Source organism: Siphateles boraxobius, unplaced genomic scaffold (genome assembly GCF_051911475.1).
Source record: "Siphateles boraxobius isolate OS27281-9 unplaced genomic scaffold, OSU_SipBor_1 138, whole genome shotgun sequence".
Classification (NCBI taxonomy): Eukaryota; Metazoa; Chordata; class Actinopteri; order Cypriniformes; family Leuciscidae; genus Siphateles; species Siphateles boraxobius.
The window spans coordinates 583,058-607,500 of record NW_027508742.1 but is presented as its reverse complement, the minus strand read 5'-3'; the positions used below and the strand labels follow the sequence as shown (position 1 = coordinate 607,500).

At 41.0% G+C, this 24,443-nt stretch overlaps 2 protein-coding genes across 3 annotated transcripts in view; one reads left to right on the top strand and one right to left on the bottom strand.

Moving 5' to 3' along the window:
• LOC143738121 (sodium channel regulatory subunit beta-1-like) overlaps window positions 1–8,948 on the bottom strand; it is an 11,222-nt gene extending 2,274 nt beyond the window's left edge. Inside the window, exons 1-6 of one of the 2 annotated variants that reach the window (XM_077230046.1) lie at window positions 8,809–8,948; window positions 8,375–8,588; window positions 6,416–6,582; window positions 5,068–5,305; window positions 3,967–4,108; window positions 1,578–1,649 (exon numbers count right to left, since the gene is read on the bottom strand). In XM_077230046.1, the coding sequence (XP_077086161.1) occupies window positions 1,583–1,649; window positions 3,967–4,108; window positions 5,068–5,305; window positions 6,416–6,582; window positions 8,375–8,429 (669 nt within the window). In that variant the 5' untranslated portion in view covers window positions 8,430–8,588; window positions 8,809–8,948 and the 3' untranslated portion in view covers window positions 1,578–1,582. The remainder of the gene's footprint in view (window positions 1–1,577; window positions 1,650–3,966; window positions 4,109–5,067; window positions 5,306–6,415; window positions 6,583–8,374; window positions 8,589–8,808) is intronic. The other variant, XM_077230045.1, reaches the window with a different exon arrangement.
• Window positions 8,949–9,678: 730 nt separating this feature from the next.
• Window positions 9,679–23,532, top strand: LOC143738119 (zinc finger and BTB domain-containing protein 43-like). Its single transcript, XM_077230040.1, has 4 exons — window positions 9,679–9,733; window positions 10,019–10,226; window positions 22,173–22,764; window positions 22,858–23,532. The coding sequence occupies exons 2-4, from the start codon at window positions 10,020–10,022 to the stop codon at window positions 23,394–23,396; spliced, it is 1,338 nt and encodes a 445-aa protein (XP_077086155.1). The 5' UTR covers window positions 9,679–9,733; window position 10,019; the 3' UTR covers window positions 23,397–23,532.
• Window positions 23,533–24,443: the final 911 nt, after the last annotated feature.

The following is a 24,443-nucleotide window of genomic DNA, read 5'->3' as shown; positions in this document are numbered from 1 at the left end:
CATATGATTATCCATCCACGTGATAACATGTTTAACGGTACAAGACATCAGGAAAATATGAAATGCGGATGTGCTGTCAGTTTCACGAAACAGCCAAACGCGCTCGCTGGCGCGCACATTTAAGAAGGGACGGATGTTTGCGTCATGTGATAGGCTTGGTTTGTGAAATTATATGTGTATTATCTTTCTGTATATGTATAATTTTCTTTAGATTTTCTGTCTAAAAGTGACCAAAAAGACATTTAACTCCAGCTCACCATCGGTGTCGCCAAAACACATACTCTTCTAAAAGAGTGCGTACGCACGGTCAAGAGCATCCTTACGGTGCGCACTTATCTACGCCAAGTGTATTTTTATAAATCCCGATATGTGCGTGGAAAAATGCGTACGCAACGTTATACATCAGGCCCCTGATCTTTAATAATGTTCTCTAAACACTAGCGCAAAAACATTATTATACATCGATCATAGAGCATTTTCTCGGAAATGTTTTAGTTAGATGTTCGTCTAACGTTTTTCAAATGTTTCTTGTTTCAGAACGTTCAGAGAACATTCAAAAGTAACGTTCCATAATGTTTGAAGAATGATACAATGTTTCCCTTAATGTTCACAAAACCAAGAAGAAGAAAAAAAAACACTTTTAAATCATTAAATAAACTGGTAATTTTTTTATTTTAATACAACAGTTTTCATAAGTTAATGGGAACATTAGCAAAGCATTCTCAAAACATGCTAATCCATGCTAGCAATGGGTTAAAATGTGCCAGCAGCATGCTAATTAATGCTAACATGTTAATTCATATTAGCAGCATGCTAATTAATGCTAACAATGTGTTAATTCATGTTAGCAACATGCTAATTTATGCTAGCAATGTGTTAAAACATGCTACAATTATGCTAAATCATGCTAACAAAATGTTATATAATGTTAACCACATGCTAAATTATTCTAGAAATGTGCTTATTCGTTTTAACATGTTAATTTGTGCTAACAATATGTTGAATCATGCTAGCAATGTGTAAATTAATGTTAGCATCGTGCTAGCAATGTGCTGAAAGATGCTAGCAATATGTTTAATCATACTAGTAATGTGTAAATACCTGATAGTGAATCATGCTAATGTGATAAAACATGCTAGCAGAATGCTAATTAATATTAACAACATGATAAATAAACCTAGCAATGTGGTAATTAATGTCAACAACATGCTAATTCATGCTAGCCATGTGTTAAAACATGCTAGCAACATGCTAAAACATGGTAGCAGCAGGCTGAAAAATGCTAGCAGCATGCTAAAACAAGAAATGTGCTAATTCATGTTTGGAACATACTAATTAATGTTAACAATGTGCTAAAACATGTTAATTCATGATAGCAACATGCCAATTCATGCTAGCAATTGTGATAAAACATTAGCAACATGTTTGTTAATATGTTAAAACATGATAACAGCAAGCCAAATTATTATAGCAACATGCTAATTCATGTTAGCAACATGCTAAAACATGCTAACAACAATCTAGGAAGTTGTGTTTGTGTGTAGCATAAACAGGCCTGTCGCTGCTAGTTATCTCACCTGTGTTATTCTGCGACCTGCACACCAGCGCAGTTGTCTTTGCCCTCCGATGCGATGGCTAAATACTCCGCACTGCAACAAAGAACACAAACGCAACACGATGAGTTCATGTTTAAGTCTTTGCTTCTGCAACAATAACGTGACGAGAACCCGTATTTCACGACGTACCTTTTTAGTCTGGCTATTAGATTAATCTTTATACCATCACAAAATGTAACTATATGATCATCCGTCTCGAATCTGATAAATGCGACTATAAGGCATGAAGATGTTAAGAGATTAGGTAGCATTTTACAATAAGGTAATGCATTAACAAATAATGTCTGATGGTGACGAATGAATTTACTGTACAAATAGCCCATGTTGATCTGCCGGTTTAGTGTTATCGGCCCCGTTTGAACGATCTAAGCTCATGGTCTAAAGCGCACGGCGCACGTGCACTCACGGCCTGTCCCAATCCACTTTTGCTAGTTTAGAGACGGGAAAAATGGTCGGTGTTCCCGGCGCATGATTTAAACGGGTCGTTCCTATTCTCTTAATGAGTAATGGGTCTGTTTTGGGCGTAACGTGCAATAAACCAATCAGAGTCTCGTCTCCCATTCCCTTTAAAAGCCAGTTGTGCTCGCGCCACGACGGATCTTTTTTATTTACAAAGCAGCATTTACAAACGGAAAAACTAAACGGTTCTCTAGCGAAGAAACAAATCTGCTCGTGCGTGAGGTTAAAGTTGTGTGTGTGTGTGTGTGTGTGTTAAAGTGAGAGTATCTACAGGAGAAGCCGGATTCATCATATCTTTATGTACACAGTAATAATCTTTTACATTGTAAATGTAACTTATTTATCATATTTGGCATGTTTGTGTCCTGCTGAGCGTCCCTGTGTGTGTATTAAGCAGAGTGTGTGTGTGTGTGTGTGTGTGTATTAAGCAGAGTGTGTGTGTGTGTGTGTGTGTAATAAGCAGAGTGTGTGTGTGTAATAAGCAGAGTGTGTGTGTGTGTGTGTAATAAGCAGAGTGTGTGTGTGTGTGTGTAATAAGCAGAGTGTGTGTGTGTGTGTGTGTGTAATAAGCAGAGTGTGTGTGTGTGTGTGTGTGTGTATTAAGCAGAGTGTGTGTGTGTGTGTGTATTAAGCAGAGTGTGTGTGTGTGTGTAATAAGCAGAGTGTGTGTGTGTGTGTGTAATAAGCAGAGTGTGTGTGTGTGTGTGTAATAAGCAGAGTGTGTGTGTGTGTGTGTAATAAGCAGAGTGTGTGTGTGTGTGTGTGTGTTATAAGCAGAGTGTGTGTGTGTAATAAGCAGAGTGTGTGTGTGTGTGTGTGTGTGTAATAAGCAGAGTGTGTGTGTGTGTAATAAGCAGAGTGTGTGTGTGTGTGTGTGTGTAATAAGCAGAGTGTGTGTGTGTGTGTGTAATAAGCAGAGTGTGTGTGTGTGTGTGTGTGTAATAAGCAGAGTGTGTGTGTGTGTGTGTAATAAGCAGAGTGTGTGTGTGTGTGTGTGTGTTATAAGCAGAGTGTGTGTGTGTGTGTGTGTAATAAGCAGAGTGTGTGTGTGTGTGTGTGTGTAATAAGCAGAGTGTGTGTGTGTAATAAGCAGAGTGTGTGTGTGTGTGTGTGTGTGTAATAAGCAGAGTGTGTGTGTGTGTAATAAGCAGAGTGTGTGTGTGTGTGTGTGTAATAAGCAGAGTGTGTGTGTGTGTGTGTGTGTTATAAGCAGAGTGTGTGTGTGTGTAATAAGCAGAGTGTGTGTGTGTGTGTGTGTGTAATAAGCAGAGTGTGTGTGTGTGTAATAAGCAGAGTGTGTGTGTGTGTGTGTGTGTGTAATAAGCAGAGTGTGTGTGTGTGTAATAAGCAGAGTGTGTGTGTGTGTGTGTAATAAGCAGAGTGTGTGTGTGTGTGTGTGTAATAAGCAGAGTGTGTGTGTGTGTAATAAGCAGAGTGTGTGTGTGTGTGTGTAATAAGCAGAGTGTGTGTGTGTGTGTGTGTGTGTTATAAGCAGAGTGTGTGTGTGTGTGTAATAAGCAGAGTGTGTGTGTGTGTGTGTGTGTAATAAGCAGAGTGTGTGTGTGTAATAAGCAGAGTGTGTGTGTGTGTAATAAGCAGAGTGTGTGTGTGTGTGTGTAATAAGCAGAGTGTGTGTGTGTGTGTGTGTAATAAGCAGAGTGTGTGTGTGTGTGTGTGTGTAATAAGCAGAGTGTGTGTGTGTGTAATAAGCAGAGTGTGTGTGTGTGTGTGTAATAAGCAGAGTGTGTGTGTGTGTGTGTAATAAGCAGAGTGTGTGTGTGTAATAAGCAGAGTGTGTGTGTGTGTGTGTAATAAGTAGTGCCCCGGGTGTGTGACAGAGCCTGAGTCTGCAGATGTTTAATGTTTTAGGTAATGGACTGCAGACACTCACGCGCTGGCTCTCAGAGCTTCTTCTCCCACCGCCGCGATCTTCCTGTAACAGTAGATCATCTCCACCAGCAGCCAGAGCTGCAGCCCGATGATCGTCACGTACATCATCACCTCCGACACGATGGAGGCCGTCCCGCGCGTGGCTGACGGGCACACACACACACACACACGCACACACACAAACGAGCACACACACACACACACACACACACATACACAAGCGCACACACACAGATTTTTTGTTAATATTTTTGTTAACATATTTTCTGAAGAAAGACAAACATAAATAGGGATGAAAGTCAAATATGAAATGCCATGCATGTATATTTACGGAGTAATCCTCTGTTTTGCAGAGGGCGTCAATTTTCAATTTTCATCTGTGATTAGGAGCCAAATTACAGGAGGGGGAAATGGCTTCAGAAAGACGGCAGCTTGACGATTTCAGTTTTACACAGAGATCAGTGGCTCTATTAATAAAATCTGTTGACTTTAGCAATCTTTATTGCATTATATGCCCACGGTGACGGCTGAAAATGGGAAAAAAGCACTTTTATCATGTCTTTTTCCAAAGTTTGTGTGTCTGTAACTCAAGAAGTATTAAAGATATATCAATGTCCTTTTAGATGTTGGTTCGTAACAAACATTTATTTTACTATCTTCATTTTTAAGGCTCAATATGATTCAGTTCCAGAGATATGAGGATCTCAATGCGGCTCCAGGAGTAAATTGTTCAATTTGACCCATTTTCAGCGGTCGAAAACCAAAGTTTGTGTGTCTGTAACTCAAGAAGTATTACAGATATCTCAATGTCTTTTAAGGTTCCAATTATTAACAAACTTTCCTTTTTGCATCTAATTTTTTAAAGCTCTATGTAGCTCACTTCCAGAGATATGAGGATCTCGATGCGGCTCCATAAGCAGATTGCTGAATTGGACATATTTCCAGTGGTTGTGCTCATGAAGATACTTGTTTTTAATTGTGGCTTTTTTTCTTCATTTATGTATTTTGTTTTTATGTACCAGAAAAACATGGAATGGTCCTAAAACAGTGGCAGCCGCTGTACGTCATGCATTACAGAGATTTGAGCATGGTCACGCCGTACCTTTGGCCACGACGGTGAGGTGGAACTCTTTGCTGGCGATGGTGGAGTACTCGTAGTGCTGGTAGCTGAGGATCCGGTTGAAGACGCACCGGTAATCGCCCGAGTCGTTGAAGGTCACGTTCAGGATGTCGACGGACGCGTCCTGAAGGTCGAAGGTTTTCTTGCTGCCGTGCCACTCCATCCGGTCCTGAAAACGGTCGTCGATGATGTTCGACTCCTCTCCGTCGTAGCTGTAAATCTGTCCATCATACAAAATAATAATAATAATAATAATAAAAAAATCACCATTAAAGTCTCATAAAAGCTGCAGTCCATCTATATTACAAGTCCTCTGAAAAAAACACCCACATTTGCGTTGACATCGTATATTTTTATGTATAACGGCTAAACAAATACACAGTAAAAATGTATATTGTAAATATGTGTATATTATTACCGGTGTGTTACATCATTGCATTCTTTTCTACATTACTGTTAGATGTATTATTTATTTAAATACATTTTTATTATTCTATTTTAATAGATTTATTTTAGTCAAATGTATAACATTTTTGTATGTACTTAAATACAATTATTTTAATCATGTTTTATTTATTTATATTAATACAATGTTTTTGTTTATTTACATCGAATTGTATTTATTTTAATCAAATGTATTATTTGTTTTTTAATTTGTATTAATCATGTTTTAATTGTTTAAATAAATGTTTTTGTTTATTTTAATCTTTGTTACATTCAATGTATTAATTATTATTAATTTAAATCCATTTTATTTATTTATTTAGTTATTTGAATGTAATTTATATATTTTAATCAATTTATACATTTAAAATATTACTTCATTTAATCAATTTATTATTATCAATAATTTATTTATTTACATACACATCTTGTTTATTTTAATTAAATATATTATTTATTTAATTATTAATTTATTTTAAACAATTCATTATTTTAATCAAATGTTTTATTTGAGTACCTAAAATTGTGTTTATTTTAATATTTTTCATTTTGAATGTATTCATTGATTGTTTAAATATTTATTTTAATCAATTTTATTCATTATAATTAAATATATTAATTGAAATCAATTATTCATTTATTTTAAACCATTTATTATTTTAATGAAATGTTTTTATTTGTTAACAGAAAATTTAGTTTATTTCAATCTTTTTTACATTAAATGTAATCATTTATTAGTTAAGTATTTATTTGAATCAATTTATTCATTTGAATTAAAATCGAATAATTTTAAACAATTTCTTATTTCAATCAAATATATTTAGTTAGTTGAATTCATTCATATGAACTGCTGTTTTGAATGAGCGCTTCCCGCTCAAACGCTCACGTGGATGTACTCGTCCTGTCCGCGCGCCCGGAAGTGCCAGTCTACGGTGGCCGTGGCTTCCACTTCTCCGCGCATCTTGCAGGAAATGCATCCGAGCTTGAAGGCTTTTCCCGCGACGGCCTCGGTGTCCGAGTCCACCTCTGCGCATGCGCCGCTGCACACGGACACTGCAGAAACACACACGTGTCACACTCACACACACACACTCTCCAGCAGCGTCATATTCTCATGAGGAAAGATCAAACTCATACTGACACTGACAACATCTCATATATTTCATAAATACAATTTCATAAATACATTTGTTGTTTGGAAAATATCAGTTTATATTATGTTCCATCATTGCATTATTTTCTAATCAACAGTACTGTTAGTAGTCATATGTGTTATTTAAATTTATACATTTATAAATTTCTGTTAAATTAATTATTTAAATTAAAAAATTTTTGGTTTATGTATGTATTTATTTTCATCAAATGTATTAATTATTTTTTCAATTATTTTTCATATTTTTTAAATAAAATAAGAAGTAAAATAAATGCAAATACAAATTGTTTTAAATAAATAATACAGTAATAAATATGGGATCAAAAGGATTAAAATAATCAATATTTAATGTGGGTAAAACAATTAAAATATTTAATAAAAAATAAGTTTGATTTAAAAATGCATTGATTTTTGCATTGATGGGGCCCCAGACCCCTGTCACTCCCCGAGGGCCCCGGACCCCTATCACTCCCCGAGGGCCCCGGACCCCTATCACTCCCCGACAGCCCCGGACCCCTATCATTCCCCGAGGGCCCCGGACCCCTATCACTCCCCGAGGGCCCCGGACCCCTATCACTCCCCGAGGGCCCCGGACCCCTATCACTCCCCGACAGCCCCGGACCCCTATCATTCCCCGACAGCCCCGGACCCCTATCACTCCCTGACGACCCCGGACCCCTATCACTCCCCGAGGGCCCCGGACCCCTATCACTCCCCGAGGGCCCCGGACCCCTATCACTCCCCGACAGCCCCGGACCCCTATCATTCCCCGAGGGCCCCGGACCCCTATCACTCCCCGACAGCCCCGGACCCCTATCACTCCCCGAGGGCCCCGGACCCCTATCACTCCCCAACAGCCCCGGACCCCTATCATTCCCCGAGGGCCCCGGACCCCTATCACTCCCCGAGGGCCCCGGACCCCTATCACTCCCCGAGGGCCCCGGACCCCTATCACTCCCCGACAGCCCCGGACCCCTATCATTCCCCGACAGCCCCGGACCCCTGTCACTCCCTGACGACCCCGGACCCCTATCACTCCCCGACAGCCCCAGACCCCTATCATTCCCCGAGGGCCCCGGACCCCTATCACTCCCCGAGGGCCCCGGACCCCTATCATTCCCCGAGGGCCCCGGACCCCTATCACTCCCCGACAGCCCCGGACCCCTATCACTCCCCGACAGCCCCGGACCCCTATCACTCCCCGAGGGCCCCGGACCCTATCACTCCCCGAGGGCCCCGGACCCCTATCACTCCCCGAGGGCCCCGGACCCCTATCACTCCCCGACAGCCCCGGACCCCTGTCACTCCCTGACGACCCCGGACCCCTATCACTCCCCGAGGGCCCCGGACCCCTGTAACTCCCCGAGGGCCCCGGACCTCTATCACTCCCCGAGGGCCCCGGACCCCTATCACTCCCCGACAGCCCGGACCCCTGTCACTCCCTGACGGCACCGGACCCCTATCACTCCCCGACAGCCCCGCACCCCTATCACTCCCCGAGGGCCCCGGACCCCTATCACTCCCCGAGGGCCCCGGACCCCTATCACTCCCCGAGGGCCCCGGACCCCTATCACTCCCCGACAGCCCCGGACCCCTGTCACTCCCTGACGGCACAGGACCCCTATCACTCCCCGAGGGCCCCGGACCCCTATCACTCCCTGAGGGCCCCGGACCCCAGCAGGTCAGACTCACCTGAGATTGTGAAGAACACACACAGGACCGGCAGATGTCTCACACACGAGTCCATGATGCTCACAGAAGACACTGAGCTCGACCGTGATCTCTCTCTCTCTCTGTCTCTCTCTCTCGTGGGCTTCTGAGACTCTAGAGTCCACAGTGAGGGGTCTTCATGTTCTGAGGTTCTGAAGGGCCCCGTCCCGCAGATGTGATGGACTCCTGCAGAACACTAGACAAGCATCAGTTTGTGTGTGAAAACAGGCCAGAGAAACACAGCCAATCATCAGACGTCAGACCTGAGATCAGTGTTTACATCATTTATATCTGTGCATGTTTACATGCATCCGAATAAACGCGCGCAACGCATGCACATTCATTTATGAATATATTTCCATCACTGATCATGAACGCATCATCACTGTAATCATGCACACAGATCTGAAACTTGCCTTTTGACTCGCGTGTAATAATCCTCAAGCATTAGACTGATGTTTATGATCGGGTGTCGCTGATCTGCCGGGTTTAAACGCCATTCTGAGAGGCTCGTTCACGCGCTCGCTGAGTTCTGATGCATTGCGGTAAAAATCCCGGGCCACGCGCGCGCGCGACGCAACCTGAACCCGCGGTGACGTCACGACGCTCCTCGCAGGTGCAGCCCCTTCAAAACTCACGGAAATACACAATATGATCATTAACTATAATAAATAGGGGTGTTCCCTTCGAACTAGGTCCCATTTAATACCAAATACAATTAGTGACGGTAAAATATAATTTTGAAATATTTATATTCTTTTAACTTAACATAAAGTTAAAAAACCTATTAAAATACCTTTCATGCATCACCGTGCTCTCTACTAATCAGTTATTCAGAGTTCAGAGAGATCAAGCTAACTAACATTACATTTATAATTTGATTATGGTTTATCAGAGTTGTGAACGTCATTATTTTTGCATTGCAAATAATTTTTAATGTTTGATGTTTTTAAACCTTTTCACTGCAGGTTGTGAGCTTCAGTCAGACAGCAGGGGGCGCGCGCGGACTGCAGTACTGCTCAGCTCATGAATATTAATAAGGCCATGCGTAATGTGGCGTCACATGATAAATATTTATGAATCCGACGTCCTTTGTAGCAGGATTGGCTCACAGTAGCCGTCACATTCTATTCTATATTTATTTAGCCATTTAATTCCATTCAAGTGAGACACTAATAGAATCAAACAATATTTTTTCGTTATCACTGTGAACACACACACACTCCAAAGCATTTATGAAGAATATGAATATATAAGCACTGTGTTTTTAAAAGGGGCGGGGTCTCTGAGGGGAGGCGTGTCTCTCTCTTCCGCAGCAGACCTCCATCACAGAGAACGCAGGTGAGATTATAAACACATTCAAATTTCATTTCAACCGATCAAGGGATCATAATCAACATACATATTACACACACGGTAGTTAAACTCGCAGATTGTGTGTCCAACGGCTGAATCGCGCAGATCTTTGCTGCATGTTGATGTAAACACATGATCATAAGCTCTCATATGATTATGATCTGCTAGCGGGCCTAACGCCGAATACAACCGGAATAAACGGGTTTTGATGTGCATATATCTGGAGTTGTGCTGCTGATCCCGGATCAGGACTCGGTTTCTCCCCGGTAGGATGGAGCAGATCCTCGGTCGCGCGAGCGCGCCCCCGGGCCCGGTTCTGCAGGTGTGTTTCCCGAGCGCGCGCGCCGCGGTTCTGGAGAACCTGAACCGACAGCGCGAGGAGGGTCAGCTGTGTGACCTGTCCATACAGGTGCAGGGTCACGTGTTCCGTGCGCACAGGTGTGTGCTGGCCGCATCCTCCCCGTACTTCCATGACCAGGTGAGTGTGTGTGCAACTGATGTCATCATCACACACATGCAAACCCTCTCATTTGCATATTAATGTCTGTTTGATGTTAAACTTTGATTGATTCCTCGCGACCTGCCCAGCAAACGTTCTCACAAGGTTCTCACAGTAATGGTAATAGAACGCTCGTTGAAAGTTATAACATTAGCACAAATGGAACGTTTTTCAGAATTCCATTTTTAAAATGTTGCTACTTGTTTAGAACGTTCGGAGAACATTCAGAAGTCGTCCTGATAAAGTTTGCAAACAATAAATTTAAATGGAACGTTCCCATAACATTAGCATAGCATTTTGTTTTAAAATGTACATTTTTATCATTTACATAACATTTCAAAACAACGGTTTCATAACTTTATGGGAACGTTTGCAAACCTTTCTTAGAACATATTTTTGCGTTCTGGGTGGAGACAAAGTCGCAACACTAGTACTGGAATATTATTCAAATGCTAAAAATACACAATAACTCCTGAAAGTTTCTGACACTGAGGTAGTAGAACTGATGTCATCATCACCAGTGTTGTGCAAGTTACTTAAAAACTGTAATACATTATATATTACTTGTTACTGTTATTTAAAAGTAATTCATTACCTTACAATATTACTGTCTCAGAATTGTAATGCGTTACATTACTCCTGTATTACTTTTGAGTTACTTTCACCAAAATAACTATACAGAAGTAGAACTTAACATTCTAAAATGACTAGGGCTGTAACGATATGCGATATGAAACCGAAATCGCGACACTCAGATCCACGAACCTGCAGAATCGCGACACACACCTTCCAACTCCCAGCGTTATCCATACCGTCCAGATCCAATGCTACCACATCTTTAAATTACTATTAGCCTATATTATTTTAAGTTAACTTAACATTATAAAATATGTAGACCTACACCACAAAACTAGTTGAGGATAAATTATTTAAAATTTGGCAATTCCAGCGTTATGGACATGACATTTGCAGACTTGCAGTTAACTTATATAATTATATAAATTCTCAGAAAGTGCATTAATACCAAAATATTGAAACGTCTGTTTATCCATAGGCTCCTCCCAGAAAGCAGTCCAGACATTAGAAAAATATCAGTCTACACATGCGTTTTATATTTAATATTAGGGAAATCGACAGTCATGTGTGACAAAAAAAAATCTTTAACTTTTAGGAGGGAACGATTTTTTGTTGTTGTAATTCTGTGAATTACACTGCGCAAATCTAATGAAGAAGGGTTGGATCTCCACAGAACATAAAATATTCATTTTATTTTATTTTTCGTGTTCGCATTTATGAGGAAATAACAATGTTACAGACGTGAAAGTTCTCCGTTACGGACGCGACCGCTATGAAGCGGCACTAAAAGACTGCTTTAAAACTTTCACAGACACCTTACACAGAAGACACGAAGCCTTTCTTTAAAGTGAATTTCGTTTTGTTTTAATTGTACGGACTTGAAAAATATATCTATATTGAAATGTCTACTTGTAAACAGAACAATACAAAACGAAAGAAAACAGACTGCTCTCTGCTTATGAAATGAAATGTGCATTTCTCTCTGGTGCATTCACTACTGCGAAGATCGCGAGTCAGCATCGTCAACTTCATCTTGACTTTATTAATAAACAATCAACATGTCTCCTTGCTATATTTGACATATTCATAATCATTGCTTTTGCCGGTTCTTTGTGACAGCTTTTAGGTGCTTTATCGGCAGCGCCGCCGCCCTTACATGAACGCGTCACCACCGCATCAAAAACATGATTTTGTGATGAAAACATGAAAAATACCACATAAACATAGCCTAACTGTTTAGAAAGAAAACACAGAACGAATAGCCTAATGCGCATACGTCCATCTCGCGAATGTAGTCTTCTTCATGCCATCTTCACCATTAGCCGCTTTTCCTCTGGCCAGCGCGAGCACAGAGGCCGAAATCATACCTCACGGCACTCCTGTAAAAAATAAATCGCAGGGCTGCCAACTCTCACGCATTGAGCGTGAGACACACGCAATTGACCCAATTCTCACGCTCTCACGCCACACCCCCGATTTCTCACGCTTAAGTGTCAACCCGGTAGGTAAAATGCCTGAAAGATGAGTTTATCTATATATCTACCTGTTGAGCCACTCGCGATCGACTAGTTATACCCCCCCCCCCCCCCCCCCCCCCCCCGTTGGAGTAGTCTCACGCCAAGCTAAACTCAAAAGTTGGCAGCCCTGAAATCGCTATACAAATATATCAGACGCTGCCATTTAGTCTTTAATTACAGACTTGGACACCACACGCAGCTATTGACTGACCACGAACAGGTAATTTAGCCTACTTGCATCTTTCATTTGTAATGTCTGGCGGTCTTGCTGTTTTTTTTGTTTGTTTGTTTTACAATTAAAACTAAAAGTCTGTTGTAACGCAAGCCTTACCGAACATGTACCGAGTAAAATATTACTGAAAATTGATTAGTAATGCCTTACACTACTGCGTTACAGCAAAACGTAATATGTTACTGTAATGCATTACTTTTGTAAGGCGTTACTCCCAACACTGATCATCACACACATGCAAACCCTCTCATTTGCATATTAATGTTTGATGTTAAACTTTGAATGATATCTCGCGACCTGCCCAGCAAACGTTCTCACAGTAATGGTAATAGAACGCTCGATCAAAGTTATGACGTTAGCACAAATGAAACGTTTTTCAGAAGTCCGTTTTTAAAATGTTGCTACTTGTTTTAGAACATCGTCCTGATAAAGTTTGCAAAAAAAGGAACGTTCCCGTAACATTAGCATAGCATTTAAAAAAAGTACATTTAGTACACATAACATTAAAAAAATAACATTTTCATAATGGGAACGTTTTCAAACCTTTTATTAGAACATATCGTGATCTGGGTGGAGACAAAGTCTTCCTGATTAAGTCTGTAAAAAATAAAAACAATGGAATGTTCCCGTAATATTAGCATAGCAAATCTTTAATGTTCTTAAAATGTAAGTTTGACGCTCTTAAAACATTAGCACAAATGTAAGTTTTTTCAGAATTCCATTTTTAAAATGTTGCTACTTGTTTTAGAACGTTCGGAATCGGAGAACTTTCAAAAGTCGTCCTGATAAAGTTTGCATAAAAATTAAATGGAACGTTCCTGTAACATTAGCATAGGACATTTTAGCATAACACTTTATTTTAGTGTCCTTGTTACATACATTACATGTACTTACCATAGTAATAACAGTAAATTATGCATAATTACATGCAACTAACCCTCAACCAAACCCTAATCCTACCCTAACCCTGGAGTAAGTACAATTAATTAATATTACTCAGTACTTACATATATAATTACACTGTAACAATGACACATTCAAATAAAGTGTAACCCATTTTTTTTAAATGTACATTTTCAACGTTCACAGAACATTCCTAAATAACGTTTTCATAACTTTATGGGAACGTTTGCAAACCGGAACATATTATTTGTGTTCTGGCTGGAGACAAAGGCGTAACACTAGTACTGGAATATTATTCATATGTTGAAAATACGAAAACACCATACGAGAACACTACAGTACGAGAACACTACAGTACGAGAACACTACAGTACGAGAACACTACAGTACGAGAACACTACAGTACGAGAACACTACAGTACGAGAACACTACAGTACGAAAACACTACAGTACGAGAACACTACAGTACGAGAACACTATACGAGAACAGTACAGTACGAAAACACTACAGTACGAGAACAATACAGTACGAGAACACTATACGAGAACAGTACAGTACGAGAACACTACAGTACGAGAACACTACAGTACGAGAACACTACAGTACGAGAACACTACAGTACGAGAACACTACAGTACGAGAACACTACAGTACGAGAACACTACAGTACGAGAACACTACAGTACGAGAACACTACAGTACGAGAACACTATAAGAGAACACTATAAGAGAACACTATACGAGAACACTATACGAGAACACTAGAGTACGAGAACACTAGAGTACGAGAACACTAGAGTACGAGAACACTATAAGAGAACACTATACGAGAACACTATACGAGAACACTAGAGTACGAGAACACTAGAGTACGAGAACACTAGAGTACGAGAACACTAGAGTACGAGAACACTAGAGTACGAGAACACTAGAGTACGAGAACACTAGAGTACGAGAACACTAGAGTACGAGAACACTAGAGTACGAGAACACTAGAGTACGAGAACACTAGAGTACGAGAACACTAGAGTACGAGAACACTAGAGTACGAGAACACTAGAGTACGAGAACACTAGAGTACGAGAACACTAGAGTACGAGAACACTAGAGTACGAGAACACTACAGTACGAGAACACTACAGTACGAGAACACTACAGTACGAGAACACTATAAGAGAACACTATACGAGAACACTAGAGTACGAGAACACTAGAGTACGAGAACACTAGAGTACGAGAACGCTAGAGTACGAGAACGCTAGAGTACGAGAACGCTAGAGTACGAGAACGCTAGAGTACGAGAACGCTACTGTACGAAAACGCTACAGTACGAGAACGCTACAGTACGAGAACACTACAGTACGAGAACACTACAGTACGAGAACACTACAGTACGAAAACACTACAGTACGAGAACACTACAGTACGAGAACACTACAGTACGAGAACACTACAGTACGAGAACACTACAGAACGAAAACACTACAGTACGAGAACACTAGAGTACGAGAACACTAGAGTACGAGAACACTACAGTACGAGAACACTACAGTACGAGAACACTACAGTACGAGAACACTATAAGAGAACACTATACGAGAACACTAGAGTACGAGAACACTAGAGTACGAGAACACTAGAGTACGAGAACACTAGAGTACGAGAACACTAGAGTACGAGAACACTAGAGTACGAGAACACTAGAGTACGAAAACACTACAGTAAGAGAACACTACAGTACGAGAACACTACAGTACGAGAACACTACAGTACGAAAACACTACAGTACGAGAACACTATACGAGAACAGTACAGTACGAAAACACTACAGTACGAGAACACTACAGTACGAGAATACTATACGAGAACAGTACAGTATGAAAACACTACAGTACGAGAACACTACAGTACGAGAACACTACAGTACGAGAACACTACAGTACGAGAACACTACAGTACGAAAACAGTACAGTACGAGAACACTATACGAGAATACTACAGTACGAGAACACTACAGTACGAAAACACTACAGTACGAAAACACTACAGTACGAGAACACTATACGAGAACACTACAGTACGAGAACACTATACGAGAACAGTACAGTACGAAAACACTACAGTACGAGAACACTACAGTACGAGAACACTACAGTACGAAAACACTACAGTACGAGAACACTACAGTACGAGAACACTATACGAGAACAGTACAGTACGAAAACACTACAGTACGAGAACAATACAGTACGAGAACACTATACGAGAACAGTACAGTACGAAAACACTACAGTACGAGAACAATACAGTACGAGAACACTATACCAGAACAGTACAGTACGAAAACACTACAGTACGAGAACACTACAGTACGAAAACACTACAGTACGAGAACACTATACGAGAACAGTACAGTACGAGAACACTACAGTACGAGAACACTACAGTACGAGAACACTACAGTACGAGAACACTACAGTACGAAAACACTACAGTACGAGAACACTACAGTACGAAAACACTACAGTACGATAACACTATACTAGAACACTACAGTACGAAAACACTACAGTACGAGAACACTACAGTACGAGAACACTACAGTACGTAAACACTATACTAGAACAGTACAGTACGAAAACACTACAGTACGAGAACACTATACGAGAACACTACAGTACGAGAACACTACAGTACGAGAACACTATACGAGAACACTACAGTACGAGAACACTATACGAGAACACTACAGTACGAGAACATTGAACGAGAACACTACAGTACGAGAACACTGCAGTACGAGAACACTATACGAGAACACTATACGAGAACACTACAGTACGAGAACACTATATGAGAACACTATAGTACGAGAACACTAACGAGAACACTATACGAGAACACTACAGTACGAGAACACTATAGTACGAGAACACTATAGTACGAGAACATTATACGAGAACACTACAGTACGAGAACACTATACGAGAACACTACAGTACGAGAACACTAAGAGAACACTACAGTACGAGAACACTACAGTACGAGAACACTATACGAGAACACTATACGAGAATACTACAGTACGAGAACACTAAGAGAATACTACAGTACGAGAACACTACAGTACGAGAACACTACAGTACGAGAACATTGTACGAGAACACTACAGTACGAGAACACTATACGAGAACACTACAGTACGAGAACACTAAAGAGAACACTATACGAGAACACTACAGTACGAGAACATTGTACGAGAACACTACAGTACGAGAACACTATACGAGAACACTACAGTACGAGAACACTAAAGAGAACACTATACGAGAACACTACAGTACGAGAACATTGTACGAGAACACTACAGTACGAGAACATTGTACGAGAACACTATAGTACGAGAACACTACATGAGAACACTACAGTACGAGAACACTATAGTACGAGAACACTACAGTACGAGAACACTATACGAGAACACTACAGTACGAGAACACTAAGAGAACGCTACAGTACGAGAACACTATACGAGAACACTATAGTACGAGAACACTATACGAGAACAGTACAGTACGAGAATACTATACGAGAACACTACAGTACGAGAACCTTATACGAGAACACTACAGTACGAGAACACTAACGAGAACACTACAGTACGAGAACACTATACGAGAACACTACAGTACGAGAACATGGTACGAGAACACTATAGTACGAGAACACTACAGTACGAGAACACTACATGAGAACACTACAGTACGAGAACATTGTACGAGAACACTACAGTACGAGAACACTATACGAGAACACTACAGTACGAGAACACTATACGAGAACACTAGAGTACGAGAACACTATAGTACGAGAACACTACAGTACGAGAACACTATACGAGAACACTACAGTACGAGAACACTGTACGAGAACACTATAGTATGAGAACACTAACGAGAACACTATACGAGAACACTACAGTACGAGAACACTATAGTGCGAGAACACTATACGAGAACACTACAGTACGAGAACACTATACGAGAACACTACAGTACGAGAACACTATAGTACGAGAACACTATACGAGAACACTATAGTACGAGAACACTATACGAGAACACTATACGAGAACACTACAGTACGAGAACACTAACGAGAACACTACAGTACGAGAACACTAACGAGAACACTACAGTACGAGAACACTATAGTACGAGAACACTACAGTACGAGAACACTAACGAGAACACTACAGTACGAGAACACTACAGTACGAGAACACTATACGAGAACACTATAGTACGAGAACACTAACGAGAACACTAACGAGAATACTATACGAGAACTCTATAGTACGAGAATACTACAGTACGAGAACACTAACGAGAACACTATACGAGAACACTACAGTACGAGAACAGTATACGAGAACACTACAGTACGAGAACACTATATGAGAACACTATAGTACGAGAACACTAACGAGAACACTATACGAGAACACTACAGTACGAGAACACTATAGTACGAGAACACTATACGAGAACACTACAGTATGAGAACACTATACGAGAACACTATACGAGAACACTATACGAGAACACTACAGTACGAGAACACTATACGAGAACACTACAGTACGAGAACACTATACGAGAACACTACAGTATGAGAACACTATAGTACGAGAACACTACAGTATGAGAACACTATACGAGAACACTATAGTACGAGACCACTAACGAGAACACTATACGAGAACACTATACGAGAACACTAACGAGAACACTATACGAGAACACCCTAGTACGAGAACACTATAGTACGAGAACACTATAAGAGAACACTATAGTACGAGAACACTACAGTATGAGAACACTATACGAGAACACTATAGTACGAGAACACTAACGAGAACACTATACGAGAACACTATACGAGAACACTAACGAGAACACTATACGAGAACACCCTAGTACGAGAACACTATAGTACGAGAACACTATAAGAGAACACTATACGAGAACACTACAGTACGAGAACACTACAGTATGAGAACACTATAGTACGAGAACACTACAGTATGAGAACACTATACGAGAACACTATAGTACGAGACCACTAACGAGAACACTATAGTACGAGAACACTATACGAGAACACTACAGTACGAGAACAATAACGAGAACACTACAGTACGAGAACACTAACAAGAACACTACAGTACGAGAACACTATAGTACGAGAACACTACAGTACGAGAACACTATACGAGAACACTATAGCACGAGAACACTAACGAGAACACTATACGAGAACACTATAGCACGAGAACACTACAGTACGAGAACACTATACGAGAACACTATAGCACGAGAACACTACAGTACGAGAACACTATACGAGAACACTATAGCACGAGAACACTACAGTACGAGAACACTATACGAGAACACTAACGAGAACACTATACGAGAACACTATAGCACGAGAACACTACAGTACGAGAACACTATACGAGAACACTACAGTACGAGAACACTATACGAGAACACTACAGTACGAGAACACGATACGAGAACACTATAGTACGAGAACACTTACGAGAACACTATACGAGAACACTATAGTACGAGAACACTAACGAGAACACTATACGAGAACACTATACGAGAACACTTACGAGAACACTATACGAGAACACTATAGTACGAGAACACTAACGAGAACACTTACGAGAACACTATACGAGAACACTATAGTACGAGAACACTAACGAGAACACTATACGAGAACACTACAGTACGAGAACACTACAGTACGAGAACACTATACGAGAACACTACAGTACGAGAACACTATACGAGAACACTACAGTACGAGAACACTATACGAGAAATCTATAGTAAAGTGACTTATTTACAAACCAATCTCACAAAACTGAACTTTTTTACAAGTTGGTGATTTAATTTGAGTTCTTATGATTCAAGTTAATCTTGAGTAACTGTATTGAATAAGTGCTTGAAACATTTGAAAAACCCCAATAAATGAATTCCACATCGTAGGAGTTTAAGCTGAGGTTATTCTAACTTCAAGAGCTGTTTAAAATATTCTTTTCAGGATTCAGATTACAATCTATACAATCTATAGACATGTAACTATATTCTAAAGGCAAAATTGTAGTTTTTTAATGCGCTGGTCAGTTTTGAGCTTTATTCTTCTTCCACAACATGTTCTGTCCATCCATCTATCTATCTATATATCCATCCATCTATCTATCTATTTATATATCCATCCATCCATCTATCTATTTATATATCCATCCATCTTTCTATTCATCCATCCATCCATCCATCTTTCTATTCATCCATCCATCTATCCATTTTTCTGTCCATCCATTCATCTTTCTATCCAGTTTTCATCAGGCAGTATTTTGGCATGGACCAATCACTGAATAGATTTCCTTATTTAAAAATATTCTCAGATACATTCGCATTGAATGTGAAATTCCTCAGAGGAGTTTACATTCAGCACACATTTGACAATACATCATTTTTTGGAGAATACATTATTATGTTCACATTGGAAATGAAAGATGAACACCTCATCCAACATGTCTTAATTACAAAAATTATATTCCATAATTATGTTTACATAATATAATGTTATTTTTTAATTGAATCGATGTCGATTATATGAAAAGTGAACAGCATGAGTAAGATAGGATCATAAGATGCTTCAGACATGATTTTGACCACTTTATTAAGTTTTGTTTTGTAGAAAGCCTTTAATTTAAATTTCGTTTTGTATAAATTGTTTTTTAATTGTAATCACTGCCTTTGTTTCATCAACCAATTACCTAGAATTAATAAATAAGAAGCAAATATAGCAGATATAATCAGGACGTGGAGGCGCCGGTGCGATCTCTTGCCTCACAGACATGAGAAATAAATAGAAAGCTTAATGTCTACTTTTAAACAAAATTCAAAACGAAATGATAAAATTATAGGCTACTCAGCGATTTGGCGATGTGTGTTTAATTTAGGCTATTTATTTATGTTTGTGCCTGTGCGCCGATCGAGATCTGGGGATACAGCACAGGCTAAACATCTGCTGGATTGGATCAGTCTCCTTTCTAGAGCAGCCGAGAGCTTAGCCTCGCGGCGGCAGCGCCCACAGACCTGACAACAGTCCGCGGTGCGGCGGTGCAGGTTTGAACATTGGTGGATGATGGCGGACGGATCATGAGTTTGTGATGCGGTTGCGGATGAAATAATAATAGCCCATCCGCGCATCTCTAATACGAATGTAATGTTATTATGTGTCATGGCACATTGCGCTCCCCGACTCGCGAAAGGGCGGATTTGCTCCATCTTTTGGCGATGAGTTCTGTTTAGAAAACCTTGAATCCATGTAAGACACAATATCATTATATATTATCCATGTCATTAGACACAACGTGCACACATGTGCAGGCCGATGTTCTTCTGCGGTGACGACGGTGACCGTCCCAGCCCTATCCATCCATCTTTCTATCCATCCATCCATCTTTCTATCCATCCATCCATCTTTCAGTCCATCTGTCCACCTATCCATCTTTCTATCCATCCATCCATCTTTCTATCCATCCATCCATCTTTCTATCCATCCATCCATCTTTCAGTCCATCTGTCCACCTATCCATCTTTCTATCCATCCGTCTGTCCATCTATCCATCCATCTTTCTATCCATCCGTCTGTCCATCTATCCATCCATCTTTCTATCCATCCATCCATCTGTCTGTCCATCTATCTATCCATCCATCCATCTTTCTATCATCCATCTTTCTATCCATTCATCTATCTTTCTATCATCCATCTTTCTATCCATCCGTCTGTCCATCTATCCATCCATCTTTCTATCCATCTTTCTATCCATCTTTCTATCCATCTATCCATCCATCTTTCTATCCATCCATCCATCTTTCTATCATCCATCTTTCTATCCATCCATCTATCTTTCTATCATCCATCTTTCTATCCATCCGTCTGTCCATCTATCCATCCATCTTTCTATCCATCCATCCATCTTTCTATCCATCTGTCTGTCCATCTATCCATCCATCTTTCTATCCATCCATCCATCTTTCTATCCATCCGTCTGTCCATCTATCCATCTTTCTATCCATCCATCCTTCTATCCATCCATCTATCTTTCTATCATCCATCTTTCTATCCATCCATCTGTCCATATATCCATCCATCCATCTTTCTATCCATTTATCTTTCTATTTATGCATCCATCCTTCTATCTATCCATCCATCTATCTATCTAACCACCTGTCTTACATTAAAGTGTTTATTTTATTGCACTCAATCCTATAGTCAGAAATCTCCACTCCAGGAGCTTCACACACACCAGACTTTACACTTTTATTCATATCTATATTCCAGGGGGTTGTTCATATATAATTTGCCTGATTTATACAACATGGAATGATAAACAAAGAAATCTTTTGCAAATCAAAATCAAACAGTTATTTTGAACCTGACTTAAACCAATGTTCAGAGTTCTGTATGCAAATGAATGCATATTTAATGAGTGCCTCATTTGCATATGTAAACAGCATTTCAGAAAATGTACAAAACTGAGGAAGTCAGTTAAGAATGTGTTGAATCTGGTCGTTCAGCGCTCGCTTCTGCCTGTGTCCAGGTTCTGCTGAAGAACGTCACCACGGTGTCTCTTCCCTCGGTCATGGACCCGCTGGCCTTCGAGAGCGTGCTAAACTCCGCCTACACCGGGCAGCTCAGCATCGTGCGCGACGACATCATCAACTACGTCACCGTGGCCAGCTTCCTCCAGATGTGGCACATCGTGGACAAGTGCACGGACATCCTCAAGAGGTCGCGACCCCTAGCGCAGGTCAGCCCGGGCGTGGCGAGCTCCTCGAGCCATCAGTCGCCCAGCAGCTCGGACTGCTGCTTCCCCGACCCGTCGGACCCGCCGGGCGAGCATGCCGCGGAGAAACGCGCGCTTCCGCCTCTGGCCACATGGAGGCGCCCTCAGCAGAGCCGGTGGAGCCGAAGCAGCCTATCGTTTCCTCTACGGACTGAGCCCGAGTGTGGGCCAGATCCGCACCCGCCTCTCCCGTCCATCGAAACTGATTTCGCCGCGAGACACCGAATCCGCGTTCGGCTCCGAGGAGCGAAAGAGGAGCAGCGGCGGGTGGAGGCGGATGAAGGCGTCGGAGAGCCGGCGCAGGAAGACGATAAACTGAGGATGAAGAGCGAGGAGCGCCAGGCCGGTGAGTGGAGCTTCTTCATCACTGCCGTTTAGCTCCCGTCCTGCAGGGGGCGCCAGCGCGATGTTTCTGACTGTGTTTGTGTTCTTCTCTCAGGAGTCGTGGAGTCGGACGGGTGTCTCAGAGAGAGCCTGTGGCAGAGCGAGTGGCCGTCGGTGGACGAAGACGACGAGGACGACGAAACGTCGGATACGATTGGGAACGTGACGGTTTCCCAGAATCCTCCCTGCTCTCCTCTCTCTGCGACGCCGAAAGTCCACTTCTGTCACTGCGGGAAAGGGTACACGCTGAAGAGCATGCGCGACCGCCACGTGAAGATGCAGCACCTGAACCTGCGCCCGTTCACCTGCCCCGTCTGCGCCAAGAGCTTCAAGATGAAGCACCACCTGACCAAACACGTGAAGACGCACGGCGGCCTGCGCCCATACGAGTGCGCGCTCTGCGGGAAGAAGATCGTGTGGCGGGACAGCTTCCTCAAACACCAGGCGCGCTGCCAGCAGACGTCAACCGCAGCTAGCTATCAGCAGGAGCTCGGCGATGCCGCCGGACCAGTGAAGGTGGAGCACGATGACTACTCGTTACTGGAAGAGGAAGCACTCTCGTTAAAGCAGATTCCCCAAAGAAGCTTTCAGTGACTCGTTCTTAAAGGGACAGTAACGTCATCAGTTACTCGCCAGACTTTGGTTCATCTTCAGAACACAGATGAAGATCTTTGTCAATGTTTATATCGTTCATCGGTGATGGATTTTGATTGGCTGTCAATGTTTTTATCGTTCATGGATTTTGATTGGCTGTCAATGTTTTTATCGTTCATGGATTTTGATTGGCTGTCAATGTTTTTATCGTTCATGGATTTTGATTGGCTGTCAATGTTTTTATCGTTCATGGATTTTGATTGGCTGTCAATGTTTTTATCGTTCATCAACAATGGATTCTGATTGGCTGTCAATGTTTTTATAATTTATTGGCGATGGATTCTGATTTTCTCTCAATACTTTTATCGTTCATCATCAATTAAATAATTAATTCTGATTGGCTGTCAATGTTTTTATTGATTCTGATTGGCTGTCAATGTTTTATCTTTCATAAGCAATTAATTCTGATTGGCTGTCAATAATCACACGGATCGGATAATATCACGTTTTTTGTGTAACCGATTGGATAATTTTTCAGATCAGGGGGAAAAAAAAGTAATGTAACTTTGCTGTTCATTTATAAAGCCCACTTCAAGTACTTGGACACCACAGCAAAAATCTAGCTTTTAATAATGAAACATTATTAAAGACAAGTGAACAGTCAGTAGGAAGGTCTAGCAGTAGTATTCGAGTACAGAAATTATTAAATGTAAAATAACACTATGGTTTTCACAGTGTAAATTAAATGTAGATTGGCTGCTGTCACTTTAAGAGCGAATGCATGGATCCAATATACTGATACACGTCCGATTTCTTTCTCAACTGTTTGTTCACTAAGACTTTATAAATATTTTTTTTATATTTCAAGCGCAAGCAAACATTCATACAGCTCTCTGCTCAGTTCATGTGTTTCTTTAATGATCTCTTCATGAAGTGAAGAGTTTAGCGAGAATAGACAGAAATCGCTCAATTTCATTAAAATATCTTTGAGTTCCAAAGATGAACGAAAGTCTTACAGGTTTGAAACATGTCAAAAGAAAGAACAAA

What these genes read in the sequence shown, in the direction of transcription:
- LOC143738119 (XM_077230040.1), top strand. Translation starts at nt 10,020, where the DNA reads ATGGAGCAGATCCTCGGTCGCGCGAGCGCGCCCCCGGGCCCGGTTCTG. An exon ending in CCCCGTACTTCCATGACCAG is followed by an intron (nt 10,227 to 22,172) that starts GTGAGTGTGTGT and finishes GCCTGTGTCCAG; the next exon opens with GTTCTGCTGAAGAACGTCAC. An exon ending in GAGCGAGGAGCGCCAGGCCG is followed by an intron (nt 22,765 to 22,857) that starts GTGAGTGGAGCT and finishes TTCTTCTCTCAG; the next exon opens with GAGTCGTGGAGTCGGACGGG.